This window comes from Anopheles gambiae, chromosome X (genome assembly GCF_943734735.2).
Source record: "Anopheles gambiae chromosome X, idAnoGambNW_F1_1, whole genome shotgun sequence".
NCBI classification, from domain to species: Eukaryota; Metazoa; Arthropoda; class Insecta; order Diptera; family Culicidae; genus Anopheles; species Anopheles gambiae.
In genome coordinates, this window is record NC_064600.1 from 11,819,454 (window position 1) to 11,837,087 (window position 17,634).

A 17,634-nucleotide genomic window follows, 5' to 3' on the forward strand; every position below is an offset into this window, starting at 1 on the left:
AAACAACTCTAGACGACTCCGACTCCTAACGACTCCGGATGACTCCGGACGACTCTAAACTCCAAACGACTCCAAACAACTCCGGAAGACTCTGGACGACTCCGGCTCCGAACGAATCCGGGCAACCCCGGGCGACTGCGAACGACTCCGAAGGACTTCGAACGACTCTGAACGACTCCAGCTGACTCCAACTCCGTGCGCAACTAGTGGTTCAGATTTTGCCGGAGTTGGAGTCGAACTAACAATAGCCGGAGTCGGGTCGGAGACGTGGGTGCGCTCCAAAGAGCACATCACTAGCGTGGAGAGAGTACTGAGACACAGGAGAGTACTGAACCATCCTTTCTGGACAATACAGTTTAGCTTTATCCAAATATCTTGCTTGACACTGTGGATCTAACCGGATTGAAACGCTTTTGGTGATTGGTTTAGATTACAGAGATTTTCAGGTGTTCTGATGCTTTTGGTTAAAATTGTCATTTAATTGGATCTCTTGTGATGGAAAGTGGATTACTAGGCACCCTTATTGGACAGGCTCATTTGTAATCCAAAGTGCGTTGATTTTGATTTTCCAATCCGCTTGGAACTAATTACTTTATTTTAGTGAAAGATTGTGATATTTGAGAGTGTTAAAAAAGCAAATCTAAAAGCCTCAGACGGTTCTTCCGTCCCAAGTTTATTTGTATATTTCATGTATGAAAATGGCTTTCTTAGGTTGCAAATATTCACATTTAATATAGACATATACTAGATAAAATTTTAAAGTCTAGTGTAAAACATAGATCTTTTCAATATAGTAATATGTTGTGTATAGGTCCGCAATCGCAAATACTTTTTTTTTGTTTGTTTTTGATTAGTGCTACGCAAAATTGGCATCTGAAAACTTGAACCATGATGACAAAATACGGGATCAGAAAAGGCAGGAGATACCACCGTAAAGATGCTAGAGCTCGATTGTCGTTGTTTTAAAATCCTTAAGTAGTACGATTATCACATAGTTCATTTCTAAGTATGTAAGTAGCTGCAGCCAGCCTGACAAAGGGACAGTACAATCATTTGTATAATGCTAATCGTCTATAATTTCCTAGGGGTTCCTATTTCGCGGTAGCAGTAATAGTAGCAACAGTAGCAACTTTGCCAAATGCAAACAGTTTGTTTGATTGATGGGCAACTTCTACGGACGTTCATGTCGGAGATACTCATTTTAAATGCTATATTGGCGACTTAACTAATGTCAACGCTCGACATAAAACTACACACGAATTAAGACTTTCTCTTTCTGGCAGGATTTGTTCAGCCTTTAAAAAAATGCAAGCAATTACTTATTGGTTGTGCATTCGAAAAGATTAACTAAAAAAAACATTGATTAAACTCGCAAAGCTAAAAACCGAAAAATCCAAACTAGTTTTGTGCTTGTAAGGAGATGTAAAAAATAGATTTGAAATGTTTGTTCAATACGTTTTTTACAAACGTAAGCGTAATATTTTGGTTTTCTCATCTATAAGGGAAACTGTACTGCACTATTGATGCTACCAAATAACAGTCTACCCGGAAAAAGTTGCCCTGGTTTCAATATTCTAGTAGCCTATGCTATATGTATTCTATTGTAAAAAAAAGGATATTCAAAACAAATAATTTGAGAAAAGTGCCTAGGCTGATATTTGTTCATAACCCTGGTCCAAAAACCGTGTTACTCGATTGGTATCAGAATGCAGCAATTGTATGACCATTGAACTGGTTCTACTGGTGCTGCCCTTGTTTACACGCTGACGGGAAGTAATTTGCCAATTTGCTAGCATATTTTCATGGGGAGCAGAAAACCATGGCGTGGACCAAGTTGGCAATCACAAATTTCTCACACAAAGGAGCTGAAGCCAGGTAAGGGCGCCCGCGATCGTGCCATATTGTTCATTATAATTTGGCCCCCGTTCAGACTCATCACCGCCGAACCTTCGGGGTCTGAGTCGGTGTAGCTAGAATAATTGCGCACCGGTTTCTGCCGCTTCCAGGACTGTCGCAACAGATCGTTGTTTACGTAATGGTTTACGAATGAGTGCGGATCCGAGCGGACACTTTCGTTTTCACTTTCCGATGCCTAGAGGTCGTAGGGACAAAAGAAAAGAGTTGTTTAAAAAATTGATTTTTTTTTAGCTAAACCAACTCCTGAACTGTAGTTCCAGATTGGCCGTTGTACATAAAAATAAGCATCAAAGTTTTGCCTCACCTGAGAATCACTGGAGCTCATTTCGGACGGTTTCTCTGTGACGCTGCTATCATCGGGATTTTCGTCGTAACACTTCAAACTCTCCTCATCGCTATGGTAGGCAACGGAGGCAGGTGAGGGCCGGGGTGGGGACTTGCCCAACGATGCGGCGGCTGCTGCTGCAGCTGCCGTACTCGAACATCCTCCCCCGCCGCCCTTCCTGCTGAGTATTGTGCCAGTACGTCGACCTAGCGTGCTGTGGATCATTGTACCGGATACACCAGTAATGCCATTTGCTGCACCGTTCGCTGATACACCATGGCGCGAGCGATAAAGCTCGAGGGCCAGCTCCTGCCGTTCGTCGATGGACATTGCAATGGATTCTTCTAGTGTTTTCTGAACTTCTTCTGCATTGGTAAAATAGAATAGGACAGGAGTTGAGCCATTTGTACAGTTTTGTGCAACACTATTTAGTTCTATAATCCCAACAGGGACACAGCAACACAAATACTTACGCTTATACTTGTAACTTTTGCTCTTAACGCATAAGACGGCGATGACCATGATGACTATCACGATAGAAGTAGCCGCTAGTGCTACCATAAACCAAGTTTGCCTGTAGAAAGGTTTCAACTGTAGGTAGCCATATTCCAGATATAGCTTCGAAGGTGTAAGAACAGCATCGTCTGAATATACGGGGCAGCTAATACCGTAACGGTTGTATGAGATTACTCGGAACTTATACGCGGTGGATGGTAAGAGATTCTGGAAACTGACAGTGAACTCTTGAATCGGTCCGTTTGTTGAACGGGCCACAGTTTCCCAGCGCAGATCATCTGTAAAAGTAATATGTTCATGAGTAAAAGGATAATCTTTTCACTGGTGAAGACATTTGCACCTACCTCTTTTCTTCGACTCGATGTAATACCCTAGAATGGGGCCCTTTCCCGACTGCCCATTGATCCAGTGCATCTGCACACTGGCCTGCGACTTTGAGATCATAAGATCCCGGGGTGAGCCCGGCGAACCTTCCTGCGGCCCGGTCGTTACATTGCCACTGATTGCCGGTCCGTAGTCAATGGTTTGCGCGCGTACTGTAAACGTGTAGGTCACCTCTTCCTCTAAGTTCTGAACGATCAGGCTCGTACCGGTCACCTTCTGTTTCACCTGTTTGCTGAATTCTTTTGAAGCGAAAAAAAGAAAATAGTGTTACAAATGTTGAACTAGTGTATGCGCTAGCCTTAGCATTTATCGCGTGCTTACTTTCATTGTCCTCGGTTGTTTCGTACGCTACGATATAACCGACTATAAGTCCGTTGCGCTTGCGCGGCAAATCCCAGCTCACCGTAAGACTGTTCATAGTGATATCGGAGAAGTGTAGCTGCGTCGGAGGTCCAGGCAAGCCAGCCATTGTCTTTACGGTTATCGGAGCGGACCGCGGTCCATCGCCGGCCGGGTTGAAGGCTAGTATCTGAATCCGGTACTCGGTATACTTGTCGAGAAACACAAGATTGTGCGTGTTGTACGATGCAGGCACCACCTCAATCTCTTCCTCGGGCGGTTTGTTGCGCCGCACGGCGCTTCCATTGTTAATTCCACCGGCAACGGCCGCCGGTACCGGATCGAGATCTTGCGTAGATGAGTCGGTCACAAGGTAAAATATCTTGTAGCCCAGTAGCTCTCCATTCTGAGTGTTCTGCTGGGGAGGATTCCAGCGCAACGACACTTCGGTCGATGAAATTGCTTTCCCTTCGATGTCGAGCGGTTCACCGATTGGGACGGCTTCCCCGACGTAAACCGCCACCGGGGACGACGGTGGTCCCGAGCCTTGCGAGTTGAACGGCTGCAGGATGATTTCGTAATTGCGATCCTGCGTTAGGTCGACCAATACAGCCGAAACCTGATTCACGCCCAGCACATCCATCTTGGGTGTGCTCTGCAGCGTGGAGGGAAAGTCGGACAACGGTTGATAGAGTATGCGATAACCACCCGTCTCGGCGTCACCGTTCCATGCGCTAGGGCGCAACGCTACCCACTGTACGCGGACGCTTGTGGTAGTGATTGGGACCACCTTTAACCCCGTTATGCCTTCCGATGGAGCGGCAGGCAGCGTCCGAATTTGAACGCTCTCCCGACTGTAGCTAGAAGGGCCAAGATCGTTCGTCGCCTGTATGCGGAACTGGTAGTAAGTGTGCGGTTTGAGCCGGGTCGCCGTGTACGACGTTACGTCCGGATCAACGCGCTCCGGTATTAGCATCCAGGAGCCTTCGTTCTCGCGCAGCTGTACCGAGTAGTAGCGCAGTGGAGCAAACCCATCTCGCCCGGGTGTCCAGCTGAAGGTGATCTGCTCCGACTGAACCTGCGACCGTGAAATTTGCGGAGCCGAGGGCGCTTGCGGAATCTGGCGGTTGTTCGTGGTGTAGACAAGGGCGGCCGCCGTCTTCCCCCACCCTAGGCGGGTCTGCGCAGTCACGCTGAACAGATAGTAGCGCTCGGCGAGCAGCTGGGTGGCCCGAAACGTGCGATCCGAGGGTGGAAATTCTTGCGTGAAGTTAAGATTCTGGGACCCATTCAATAGGTACGTCACGCGGTAGGCCAATATTTCGCCATTCGGTTCTTCCGGCACGTCCCATATGATGCGCGCCATGCTGAACGACACATCCGGAAACGACACGTTCGACGGTGCGCCGGGTGAGTCTTCAAACGTTTGAATGCGCACAGGCGGCGTAGAGAGTGCACCATCGCCTAGGCGAGTGTACGCAAGGACCTGAATGTCGTACTGGGTAAACTTTTTCAGCTCGGTTAGCGTCGTCGTGAAGGTGTAGTTGTTGGCAATGGTTTTGTGGAGCACCGGCGTCCGACCGGCCACGGACCCGTAGTACACACGGTAGCCTTCGATCTGGCCGTTACGATGCACTTTCGGTACCTCCGTCCAGCGCACTACGATGGTTGTGGACGAGGTGGCATCAGCTTCAACCCCGGCCGGTCCCATCGAAGGTACGGCCTCGCGGGTACGTTCAAAGGCATGTGGGCTGTCAATGGATTCGCCCACCTCGTTCACCGCTGTCATAGCGATCTCGTACACCGACCACTCCTCTAGTCCATCCAGCACGTGCGAGTTGGCGGTAGGGTCTTCGATCACCACGCTGCGCCCAGATGACCAGATGCTTTTCTCGGAATCTTCCAGGCTTGTGGCGATCGACTCGGCCGATCCAAATGTCTCGCTTTCATGAATGTTGCGATACGTTATGTTGTACCCTCTCGGATTGCCGTACCACTCCGTTTGCTGCAGCGGTATCCAGCGCACCCGCAGCTCGGTGGCACTCATCGCTCGCACCGTCACGTTGAACGGAGGGTGTTTCGGGCGCGCCTGAATCGTTTGAAAATCTTTCGTCGCTTCCGATGGCTCCGAGCGGCCCACGACGTTGCAGGCAATGATGCGCAACCGGTAGGTTGTGAAGGGCGTCAAGCCTAGCACGGTCACGGTAGATGCGTCCGGGTCCTGCAGCTCGTGCACAACAAACCATGTGAGATTCCTTGCCGTCTGTGCCTCGACAATCCAGCTCGTGATGGACGAGTTGCCATCGAAGCCGGGAGTGAACTGAATAACCACCGAGAACGCCTCAATATTCGAGAGTGCGAGCTGGTAGGGTGGATGGGGCAACACGGGCTCGATGCCGGACTGAATGGTGGCAACTTTTGGTGGACCAGCACCCACCACCGTCCACCCGCTGACCTCAAACGTGTAATGCGTTGTCGCCGTCAGATGCGTCACCTTGAAGCGAGACTGTGTTGCTGTTAAATTAACGAACCGGGCTGTTTCTGGCAGATCTTTGACATAGTAACGGATCTGATAGCCCAGCAGTACACCATTGGTGCGTCGTGGTGGGTCCCACGTTACGGTCACCTCCCGATCCGAGACGCCACTGAACTGCAACGAGCTCACCTCGTCGGGCACGTCTTCGAGCGTCTGTACCGGCACCGGGACGCTTCGTTCGCCATCGCCCGGATCGGTGAAACACAGCACAGTGATATTGTAGGCGGTATACTTTTCCAGCCCGCTCAGCACTTCGCTTTGTTCGGCCAGCGGGTCCAGCAAGTTGGGCGGCACGGTAAGCACCTTCATCTCCGTCTCGATTAGCTCATTGCCGTCATCACCCGCACCCGACGCTATTGCACCACCTCCACCAGCGCCGAGAGTCGGAGGCTTTTCATAGCGCCAAGCTTGCAATTTATAGCCCTGGTTAATGCCATTGATTTGCTGCGGGTTGGGAGGCGTCCACCAGATTCGGATTGCGGTGGAGTTGATCGCTTGTACCCGCACGCCTGTGGGTGGTGCCTCCGGTACACCTTCCTTCGTTTTGATTTTGGCCCCATCAGTGTACACGCCAACGCCCATGTTATTATATGCGGCAATTTCGATCACATAATCCTTCCAGGTGATAAGCTCTTGAATGAGATAGTTGCGTTGAGCCTCGTTCGTGATGTTACGATAGTTCCATGGGCTCTCATTGTATCCAAAAAGTCGATACCGTATAATATAGCCATGGATCTGTCCATTGCGGTGCTCTTCAAGCGGTGGCTGCCATTGTATAATGATTTCCGTCGAGGAACGCGCCGAACCAACAAATCCTACTGGCGGACCGGACGGAGCTGTTTGTAAATAAATACAATAAAAAGATTAGCATGAGTATACATGTGGCATTGGAATTGCTCTGCAGTTCGATCTGTCATGCTTGTTCCATTCTTGCAATCGACGTCGAGTTGAATATTACTTAGCAACCAAAACAGGTGTACTTATCGATTACAGGACCTCACTTCTAACAGCAAATTTGTTATTACCATAGAAACATGTCGCGTGAACTCATCTACGTGTTCTATAGATTCGAGAAACGATGCAAAATAATCCTTTCCGACATCAAACCAAACAAATTCATTAAAAAAAAGAATCCGTCAGAAATAATTGTAACTGACTAACACAAAAAAAATCATCTATTGTATTTTTTCATGCTTTTTGTTCCTCGCCTGCTTGACATTCCTAATCGTTTTGGCTTTCGTTTACAAGGTATTTCAAGAGTTCTCATAGCTGTGGGATACTTTATTGCTTCTTTGTTATGGAAAGTGAACTATACATAATGGGAATTGGATTCTACGGCACCCTTTTTGGACCGGCTTATTAAGAATTCAAATTAGATTTGTCAAAAAAAGGTGCTATAGAGTCCAATTCCCCACACATAAAGTTCATTTCCTGTAAGAAAGAGGTATAAAAGTATCCCATAAGTATGAGAACCCCTGATAAACCCTGTATAAATCTTCTCCCATCTATAAATTTATAATTTATTTACCAAATTTCGTCTAGCGATTCGACGACTAAGCTATAGTTTTTCTCTTATAGACTTCAAAACTACAACTATTGTAGAGCAATCGAGCCAAATTTTTCGCCACGAATCGATTTTGATAATAGAACAAGTATGTATATTTTAGTTTTTCCTATTTTCTATGACCAATATAAAAAAAGTAAATAATTAGATAAAGCTTACTTTACGAATAGCATCAAAAAATTAAAGACTGTATAATTTTTGACATTCAAAGGCAGCTATGATGAAGAAAAAAACAACTGTTACGTAGACAAAAGAGATTCTAGTTCCCTAGGCTATATCATATACAGGGAGGTTACTATTTAGTTTAAAGACCAAAATTCACAAAATAAAGAATTGCAGCAAATTATCATATACAACGAGAAATTAAATGCATTAATAAATCACAACTTACCTTCCTGAGGTAGCTTCACTACGTTACTCGGATCGGATGGTGAACCTTCACCGACTCGGTTTACAGAGCTGATCCTGAATTGATACGCAGTTGCCGCTTTTAAGTTCGTCAACAGCATCCATTTTGCTTGCGCAGATACGTTAGCTACCTCGGTCACCCAATTCAACAGAGGATCTGGCAGTGGGCCAAGCTCCGGTACCTCGCGGCGCTGAATAATAAATTTAATTATCTTGCTGTTACCGTCAAACCCGGGAGTCCAGGACACGTTGATGGCGCGGTTTTGCGGTGTGGTCAGTCGCACAGCTTGCACGTTGGACGGAGCGAATGGCAGCTCGATGACACTCAACCGTGCTGAGCGCGTTTCATTGCCACCGGGGGACGTTACAATGCATGAATACTGGCCAACGTCCGAAGGACGCACCTCAGTAATCTCGAGAGTGCCATCCTTTTTTACTCCAATACGTTGACTGTTTTTGATCGGCAGCCGACTGAAATGGAGAATGAATATGTTATGAATAAGCCTCCTGCATGTCATGCCACACTGGTGTGTTCGTAACAAGCAAAACACTCACTTGGGCTCCCGATACCAATCGATGTTGTAAGGCACAGTGGGATCACTGGAAACGCCACATTCCAGTGCAGCCGAATGTCCAAGCAGCACGGTGGTATCAGCGGGTGGACGATTAATTTGCGTACGAACTGCAAGTACGGATATAGTAGGAACAAGTTCACTTAAATGTTTCTAATGTAACAGACACACCGATTTTGCCACATGACATACCTAGAACAGTCAAATAGCCGGATCCTATCACACGACCGGCCTCATTTTCTCTTATACATGTGTAAAGGCCACCATCTGTTTCACGCACGTTCGAAATTAGCAAATCCCCCGAATCCAGTATCTGCATCCGCGAGGAAGTCTCTATGGGATATGTATCTGAAAGGAAGAAATGGGTCTCTTTAACGGTTTGTTGCTGGAAGAAATGATATGACTATTTCTCTCTTATTAAGGTGTATTTGAAGCAGTTGTGATCTTCTTTTTTTAACTACAGTTTAGTAAATTTTACTGAAAGCATTTGGGCTGTAAATTATGTAACCCTTTCAATCATCAAACTAAAATGAATTCATATAAAAATGAGATACCGTTTACTGAGATTTCTAAGCGATTCTGTGATAGCTCCTTTTTCTGTATAGTGAATCCTTTCATAACGAGTGTACTCCTCTTAACGAGTTTTCGCATAATGAGCAAATCTAAATGATCCGCATATACCCATTTTAACAAGAAGTAATATTTGCGTTATTGATACATTTTTTGTATCATACACACGAATTAAGTTGGACTTGAGCCAACGCGAACTGTTATTTGTTTACCATTAATAAAAGCTTGAATTTGAAGAGAGATAAGAAGAAAGGAATATTCGGATCATGAGAAAGGCTGTTTAGAATCGAATAAGTTGAAGCAGACGCAGTTGAAGAAGAGCCATATGGTAAGCCAAAACGAGCCAAAAACATCTAACTATAAAATCAATACAACCAATACAAAATCAAAAATAAATAAATTAAACAAAAATAAATATTCTCATTAAGGAACAATAATATTTTATAATGTTCATCAGGATTGTCCACGTTTTCAGGTTGCTATGAAGCATTTGAAAATTCTCTCCAAAATTAATCCCCTGGTTGCCAAGGGTAAAATATCTGGGTCAATTCGAATCATTGTCCTGCTTAAAAAAAACTGTATCCCCTTGTAAATCGTGGCTCTCGCCTTTGCTACAAGAATAAGATCGCGATCTATAAGCAAATAGCTATTTCCATCGCAACATACAGTACATCTCAATGTGCAAATGTAACGTTCCTACCAACATCCGCAGGGTTCATGTAGGGTTGAATCGATTTTTACGACTCATTGCGGATGCCCCTTACTGGACCAGGTTAGAAAAGCGGCACGGTAAAACCAGTACACATCCAATTGATGAAATTGGATCTATACTAACAGAACGCCTTGAAGAAAATTGCGTTACATCAGATTATCCCCTTCTAAAGGCACTTATTTTAATAATTATTAGCATTTGTTTTTCTTTTCTTTTTGAATTTATTTTTTTATCGTTTGCTTTTTTGTACGAATAGTGTAAGTAGATAGGTTAGTTCAATTCAATTTAGTTTAATTCAACGTAACCAAAGGGCTATAGGCCTAATAAATATCGCAATCAAACAGCTTCCTGACAAAATCCTCCACAGCGGTGAATAGCGAGCGTCACGCTGAATCTCACAAATCAAATGTATTCATGAACTTTATAAGAAAAATACCAATAAACATACTGATTCTGATTCTCTCCAACATTGATTATTTACGTTTCGTTTGGCTTAGATTTGACCGATGGCGCTACGCTCAATTATTGAGTGAATTTTTAAATGTTAATTATTCAGTGAATCAAACGAGTAACGGACCAAACGACACACGATTGTAAAGCTAGAACTTAAGCTTTCCTCTTTCCGTTTTAGTGCATGTCAAAATGTGTCACAAACCTCTATAGGGCTGTCAAAATTAATCTTGGACGGGTTAAAATTATCAATGGACCACTCCAAGTACATACTAGGTGTCAAAGGAAGATTCGCGAGCGACAAAATATGTAGCACACATTGCAAAATGACATGAACACCCCTGTATTATAGAAAAGAACTTTCTGCATAACGAATTTCGCGTATGCCGAGTCACTGGAGACACTGGAACGAATTAAGCTCGTTATGCTCGCTAGGGTCCACCGTAATTATTAGCGCTACAAAAGTGTCGAAGAAGCTCTTCCAAATCAAATCGATGCGGAACAAGATTACCAATCCCTTCAGTTTAGTATCAAATGTTTTCTACTATTTGATTCAGTCTTTATACTTTCTTAGACGGTAACAATTACGCTGTGCGTACCCACGCTGTAATAATACAAGGGCTAAACTGAGTTGACAATAAACACCATCAAATGAATTGTAAGTTAGGTCGAATTGATTTAAACATAAAAAGGCTCACGCGGACCTAGTGTATCAACGCAGATCATTCAGTCTAGCCCATGTTTAACTAATAGTATAAATGTACTTGGATAAATACCATTGAATATCCATTGGATGCTGGGTGTGGGAGCTGCAATTGCTCGACAGTTCATCGTTGCATCTTTCCCATCAAGAATCGTTTGATTCGCCGGCGGAATCTCCATAAAGGGGATTGAAGCTGGAAGAAGAGAGAAACATTTTACTAGCATATTCTTTGATGCACCATGGTAACCATTACTTACTTTTCACTTTAAGCCAAGTGTAAGCAGACTTTTCACCCGCTTCGTTCGTTGCTAGACATTGAAACATAGCCGTATCGTCCATGCCTAGCTTGTAGATTTCTAGCGAGTTATCGTCCTGTACCGTATACCGGCCAGCCACTTGTTCGATGGGCCAGGCGTTTTTGAACCACGTTATTTTAGGCAGCGGTTCACCGATCACATCGCACGCCAGCACGGTGCGCGATCCGTACTCGCCTAGCGTTTCGGTGCGCAGCGGCGTCACGAACGTCGGTGGCTCCTGCACCGTTACCTGCGCCATGGAGAACACGATCGGATGGCCGCCGGTGCGCATCTGCACCTGGCAGGTGTACTCACCGGTGTGCGTCAGGTTGACATGCAGCAGTGTGACTGTACGGTTCCACGGATCGGTTTGCGTGTAATGGATGCCAGTGTTTTCGATCGGTATACCATCCTTCAGCCATATCGTTTCGAGCTCGTGAAGCGGTCGCGCGTTTGCAATGCACTCCAACTCGACCGTCTGCGCGCCCCGGACCACCTTCGTGTTCTGCGGGTGTACAATAATCTCCGGCGCAATCTCGGTGTACGGGTTGCCGGTCACATTCAGCCGCACGAAGCCGGTGCTTTCTTCGCGACCAATTTGAGTATTGAAGGCACGTGCACGGTATGCGCGAATGTCTCCCTCGTCGGCGCTCAGGATGATGAGCTGGTTGCTAGAAGTTTGCGCATACTTGATGTTATACTCTAGCGGCCCTTCGTCGGTTTGCCAGGTAACCGAGGGAGACGGGACGGACTCAATGAAGGAAAGGTTTAGTATAGCCGGATAGCCCGACGCTACCGATATTATGCTTTCCGACTGATCAACAAACACGCCCATATCTGTAACCGTGCAAATGAAACATATGGTAATATAGATTGATTCCTATAAACGGTTTGTCTACAGCATATGCTTACAGGCAACAACAACGTCAATTTTTTCGCTGAAGATGGTTCCCGCCTTGTTGGACGCCTCGCACTGGTAAGAACCGGCATCATCTCGCGTAATATTTAATATCTTCAAATACTGGCTGCTGCTGAAGTTTCCCACTGGAACGCCATTTTTTAGCCAACGATAGGTAGGCTGCGGGAAACCTATAATGAATGAAACACAATTTTTAAAATACAGTCCAAAAAACACTCTCACGTGTGACAAGCTTTGGGTGCTTGTTTTTTTATACTTATTCTTCTTCTTCTTCTTCTTTGGCACAACAACCGCTGTCGGTCAAGGCCTGCCTGTACCCACTAGTGAGCTTGGCTTTCAGTGACTTATTGTTATCATAGCAGGATAGTCAGTCCTACGTATGGGGGCACGGTCTATTCGGGGCTTGAACCCATGACGGTCATGTTGTTAAGTCGTTCGAGTTGACGACTGTACCACCAGACCGGCCCAGCGATTTTAGAGATTCGTAAATCTTTAGAAATTCATAAATCTTTGAAGATTCATGAATCTTTGAAGATTCATCTCGAGATTTGAATTACTCATCACTGAAGATTCATATGAATGAATCTCAACGAAGGATTCATGAAACCCAACACCAAACGCTTAAACGTTTCGTTTGGAACAATGATTTGTTTGTTTTGTAATTGTCGAGTAGTAATTGAAAATCCTCAAAATCGTCGAAAATTCGTTCTGAAGTGATCTTCATCCATCACTTCCATTGATAATCCATGGAAGCTTGGTGAAGTGCAGAAGGGTGTCTCATGACATTTGTCTTAGCATCTCTTTTCTCAATCAGCCAGTTTACCAAGCTCGCCGGTAAAGGAAAGTTTAACATAATATTATTATTATTATTATTATTATTATTATTATTATTATTATTATTATTATTATTATTATTATTATTAATATAAAACGTTCTTTAAACATCCAAGGAAACCACAATTACTCTGGAATTTTCGACAAACACTCAGTGGAATCCTGTGCAAAAAAGAATCGCTTACAATTTATCGAGATTTAAATCCTACACTGTTTCGTACGTTCCAGATTTTAGTCATCTAGGTACAGGTACAGTTTACAAACTTTACACTTTACAAACTTTAGTTTACAAACTTACCCAAAGCGTGGCATTGCAGGATCTTGGTTCGGCCCTCATTCACAATCGAACCGGATGACGATGGCTGGGTGGTAAACCGCGGCGCTTGAAGTTGAGTATCTGAAACGAATTATTGATACATTAACCAAGAAATACTAACGAACTAACTCAAATAAGAGCTATAGATGGAAGCAATGGCAAAAGTTAATGGAAGCATGAGCATTTACAAAAATTGAACGTTTACGTTTGAAACATATTAGAACAAGCATTATACAGGCGAGTAGAGACTAATGTTGGACCAACATTTTCGAGTTTTCTTCGTTCTTCAGAAAAAAAAATCAAACTGTCGGCCTGCGGGCCAAATGTGGCCCGCAAGGTCTTTTGGTTTGGCCCCGCGACCGCTTGAGCCAAAATTTATTTGTAGAAACATTTCTGCTTCTACAGTACATGTCAGTCCATGTCCATGAAGGGTGCATCGTCATAAAACCCTTGTCGGTGTTTTATTGTACCTTCTTCATATGCATGTATCCATGAAAAAGATAATAATTGCAAAAACTGTTGTAGTCATAGAAGGAAAATCAAACATGGTTATTATGTTGGAACGGAGCTTTCAATTACGCACAATTTTAGTAAAATGGACAAAAACATCAATGAAAATTATTGTATACCCTTTCCAATTTCTATAAGAAAAATACTAGTACGAATTAACAAAATCACTCAACCAACAGCAATTAAAAACGCCAGCTTTTATACTTTTTTGCCATATTATTTTGGGAAAGGTCAAACCCATCTTTAGATATACTAAAGATAAAACATAATATTTCTGCAAAATGTTTAGAAATCTGATGACATCAGGTATCAGCACAAACACGTGTAACTTTTCATAGGATGTTACAAACGATCTCAAGCTTTCCATGAGGCATCCTACCAAGACCAATGTGATTAGATAAACAACAGGCTTATTACTCTGATTTTGGTCGCAATACTAAAGTACAAAGGACTTGTATGACACCTTGCACTCCTCTGTAAAATGAAGATCTGAACTGGACTCAACAAGCTGTTGCAATTTATGGACTTAAGAAAGCATAAAAAGGTAAGTATTCGCTACTTCAATTCCAGCTTAAAAATATTGAAAATCAAAATGATACCAATGTCAACTTTACGTTTCAAAATTTAATGCTCTGGCAAAATCTCTTTTCGCACATTATTTTAGCGTACTGCATCTTGTTAGTTGCCATAACACTATGCAAATGTTGGAAATATCAGAGGCCTATGATCAGTTCAAAATAATCTTCTACTGCTTTTTTGTTTCCTTTTTTTACATCAAAGTTTTATCTTCGTAAATATCATATAATATCATGTAAAAACTAGGCTGCGGCCCGTACTACTATAGTGAAATCTCTCTAAGATGAATCTCGGTGAAGGGACCGCCAGCTTAGAGAGATATTAATGTGGAGGAAAACTAACGAAGCTGTTGCTATGAGATATCCAAGAAACCAAGGGAAAAACATGGCATCCTTTGATCAATATTGTTGTGCACTGCCACCCAAAAATTCATGTTTGAGAATTTTGGTTGGAAAACCGCATATGCAGGTTGAAGAATATTCGCCTTGGGGAGATATCCATCTTAAAACAATTCATCTTGAAGAGACCACATCTTAGAGAGATTGCACTGTATTTTCAGAAGCATTTTGGCCCGCGGGGACAAATGCGTTCGACATCGCTGCACTATACACTATGTTTAGCTCATATAAAAGCATTTAGTAAGTCGAATAACGCATTTTTTTTAGCCACAATACTATTCATAAATGGGTAAGTTAGATTAAACCGCGTCCAAGTCGAGAACCACATAATTGTATTCATGTTTAGTTAGTTTCGGTAAGATATTTGAGTAATGATTAATGAACGCACAGCAAAAAGGATCTAGTATTCTTATAAGCAGCAAATGGATCGAAGAAGCAGAATGGAGTGTGGTATACCGTCGTTTGCTGGCTGAAAACATGTCTTACATTTGATATCCTTACCCGGTGACAAGCTGTACGCGCTCACCGTCCCGGCGGTGGAATCTCGACTCACGCACAGCAGTAGCATCAGCAGCAAGTGCATCGAAACCGTCGTCATCGTTGTTCTCGCCGCACCGCCGCCACATGCAGGCGTTCGCCGCCGACCGCGCGGCCGTCTCCGCGACTGGTGGGCTTTTGTGCAGGTAGTTACGGGCAGGCCGTCCTGCCTGGCAGCTATCCACCAGCACTGTACGGGTGCAGTGTGACGCACGTACCGCTGGAATTTTTCCTGGAACATTTTTGCTGGCGGCTGGGGTTGATCGCTGCATTGCGACCCTGAAGAAGGCTGACTGTCCCGTTCCATTGCCGTGCTTTGCGCGCTGTTTCGGAACACGGCCCAGACGTAGTTGGTGCAATGGGGGGGGGGGGGGGTTTAGATGGCTACTGTACCATAGTTTGTTCTATCTACCGTACGATCTCGCACTGGCATACTTAAGTACGGGAAGAAACGCCCAACTGCACTGCCCTAGAACACCACTCGCGAGTGTCAGAAGGGGCATGGGAATTGGCCCCGCTTAAAACTTACAATTATTCGCTGGTCGCAAGATGTACAATAACGAGCGACGACTGGGTGATGAAGCACTGCTGCCGAAGGTAATTTAAATCAGCACTGCATTTTCCTTTCCAATTCTCGCTCTACGAACATCACACAGGCAAAACTATTGACAGCATAGATCAACGCAAGCATAGCAGCAGCATCACACTCACACACACACCTACGCACAGGGTACATACGCTCCCAGAAGCATTCAACGCGTCTTGAGCAGCGTGCGCACGTACACACTGAAACCTGCACCAACCTTCTTAACGCGATGCACACAAATGCAACATAGAATTGTTCTCAGCCTGTGGTATGTGGAAAATTTGAAGCCCAATGGAAAAAAGGATTTTTTTTTCTTCGTATCACTTTTAATCACTATCCCGTCTGAAACGTTCTAAGTACGTTGCTGTATTGATTGATGGGCAGGCAAAGACGAGCTGATGGTTGACTGGAGCGTGTATCTCAATCTCGAAGCATTTCCTTCGTTCTTTTGTTTCCGTTCCGTTGCTTTTGCTGGTGAACGGTACTGAGTACATTTAAACGGGTCATACAACTAGCGTTTCGTCGTGCCAACCAACGATTTATGCTGCACACAGTTAATCACATTGCACAAGATTACACTTTATCCAACGCGTACAGTATAGAATCCATAAAAAATCCAACAGCGCACACACAGAAAACTATTCCACCAATGTATCTTACCAATTCCTCAAACTAACAATAAGAAGAAGAAAACTCGTTTGTTCGGTCTCGCGTCAACACCAATGCCAACCCGCCGAGCACGGTTGCGACGGTTTCGAGCAGTGCCTCCTGCTCTTTTTTGTGCTCATTTTTTGCCTGCTCTGCGTTCAACGCTCGACTCCCATTTGGCTGGGTGGCCAGATTGCTTTGACGTTTCACAGTAGGAGCTCCAAAATATTGCCAGTTTGTGGGTTTATTGATTTCGTTGGAAAAAGTTGGAGTTATATTAACGCACAACTATTTCGTTAGTCAAGAAAAATCAAATAGATGGGAGTAGCAATTCTACTTAAATCTTATATCCGTCTAATAGATAGAAAAAAGTGAATGTGAAAAGATGTAATAGAAAAGATTTCTTATTTTTTACTCTTGAATTCTTAGGCCCGATACATCGAAAAACCATCATAATAGGCTTAATAGACGATGGAAAGTACTGTCAACCTCGTTTGGTATTTTCTGTCAATCTCGGGCTTTGACACAAAAAATCCTGCCATACGTGTAATAAGATATGAGAATTTTTCTGTCAGTTCTCACATTGTTCATCCAATTTATTGATTTCCCGAGCTTTATCACAATCAATCAAGATTGTTTTATCATTTACGTAGATTTTATCAAACACCAAGTAAACTCAAATGCAATGGAGCGCCGTTTATCCGTGCTCATCGGGACTCGACCTCGCCTGGATATGCGAATAACACGGATAATGAGTCAGAGGATATTCTTAGTCACAAATTCTTGATTTTTTTTTTGATTTATCAAATGTTTTGAACGGCACTTCACTGTAATTCTATCGACTTCGACCGAAAAATTCTCTCCGGAGCAGATTGTAAATGAGCATGTCGAATTCCAATTTCTAGATCTGTAGTTATCTGTCAATTGCGATATGACTAATAAACCTATAATGAAAAAATACAGATGAAATATAACTCATTGTAACGCCTATCTTTTGTAACGCGACCTACATTCCAAA

The 17,634-nt window shown here is 44.0% G+C and overlaps 1 protein-coding gene across 2 annotated transcripts; it reads right to left on the bottom strand.

Moving 5' to 3' along the window:
- Positions 1-641: 641 nt before the first annotated feature.
- On the bottom strand, positions 642-16,728 carry LOC1272415 (protein sidekick). Of its 2 annotated transcripts, none has more exons than XM_061663444.1 (13): positions 15,347-16,728; positions 13,344-13,442; positions 12,205-12,381; positions 11,254-12,129; positions 11,070-11,189; positions 8,754-8,909; positions 8,545-8,671; positions 7,973-8,460; positions 3,464-6,853; positions 3,103-3,381; positions 2,716-3,036; positions 2,222-2,607; positions 642-2,092 (listed from the first exon to the last, which is right to left on the bottom strand). In XM_061663444.1, exons 1-13 carry the CDS (start codon positions 15,687-15,689, stop codon positions 1,853-1,855), a joined length of 7,002 nt encoding a protein of 2,333 aa, XP_061519428.1. In that variant the 5' UTR covers positions 15,690-16,728; the 3' UTR covers positions 642-1,852. The 2 variants fall into 2 exon arrangements, with proteins under 2 accessions (XP_061519428.1, XP_061519505.1); XM_061663521.1 differs by having other exon boundaries at positions 15,332-16,728.
- Positions 16,729-17,634: the final 906 nt, after the last annotated feature.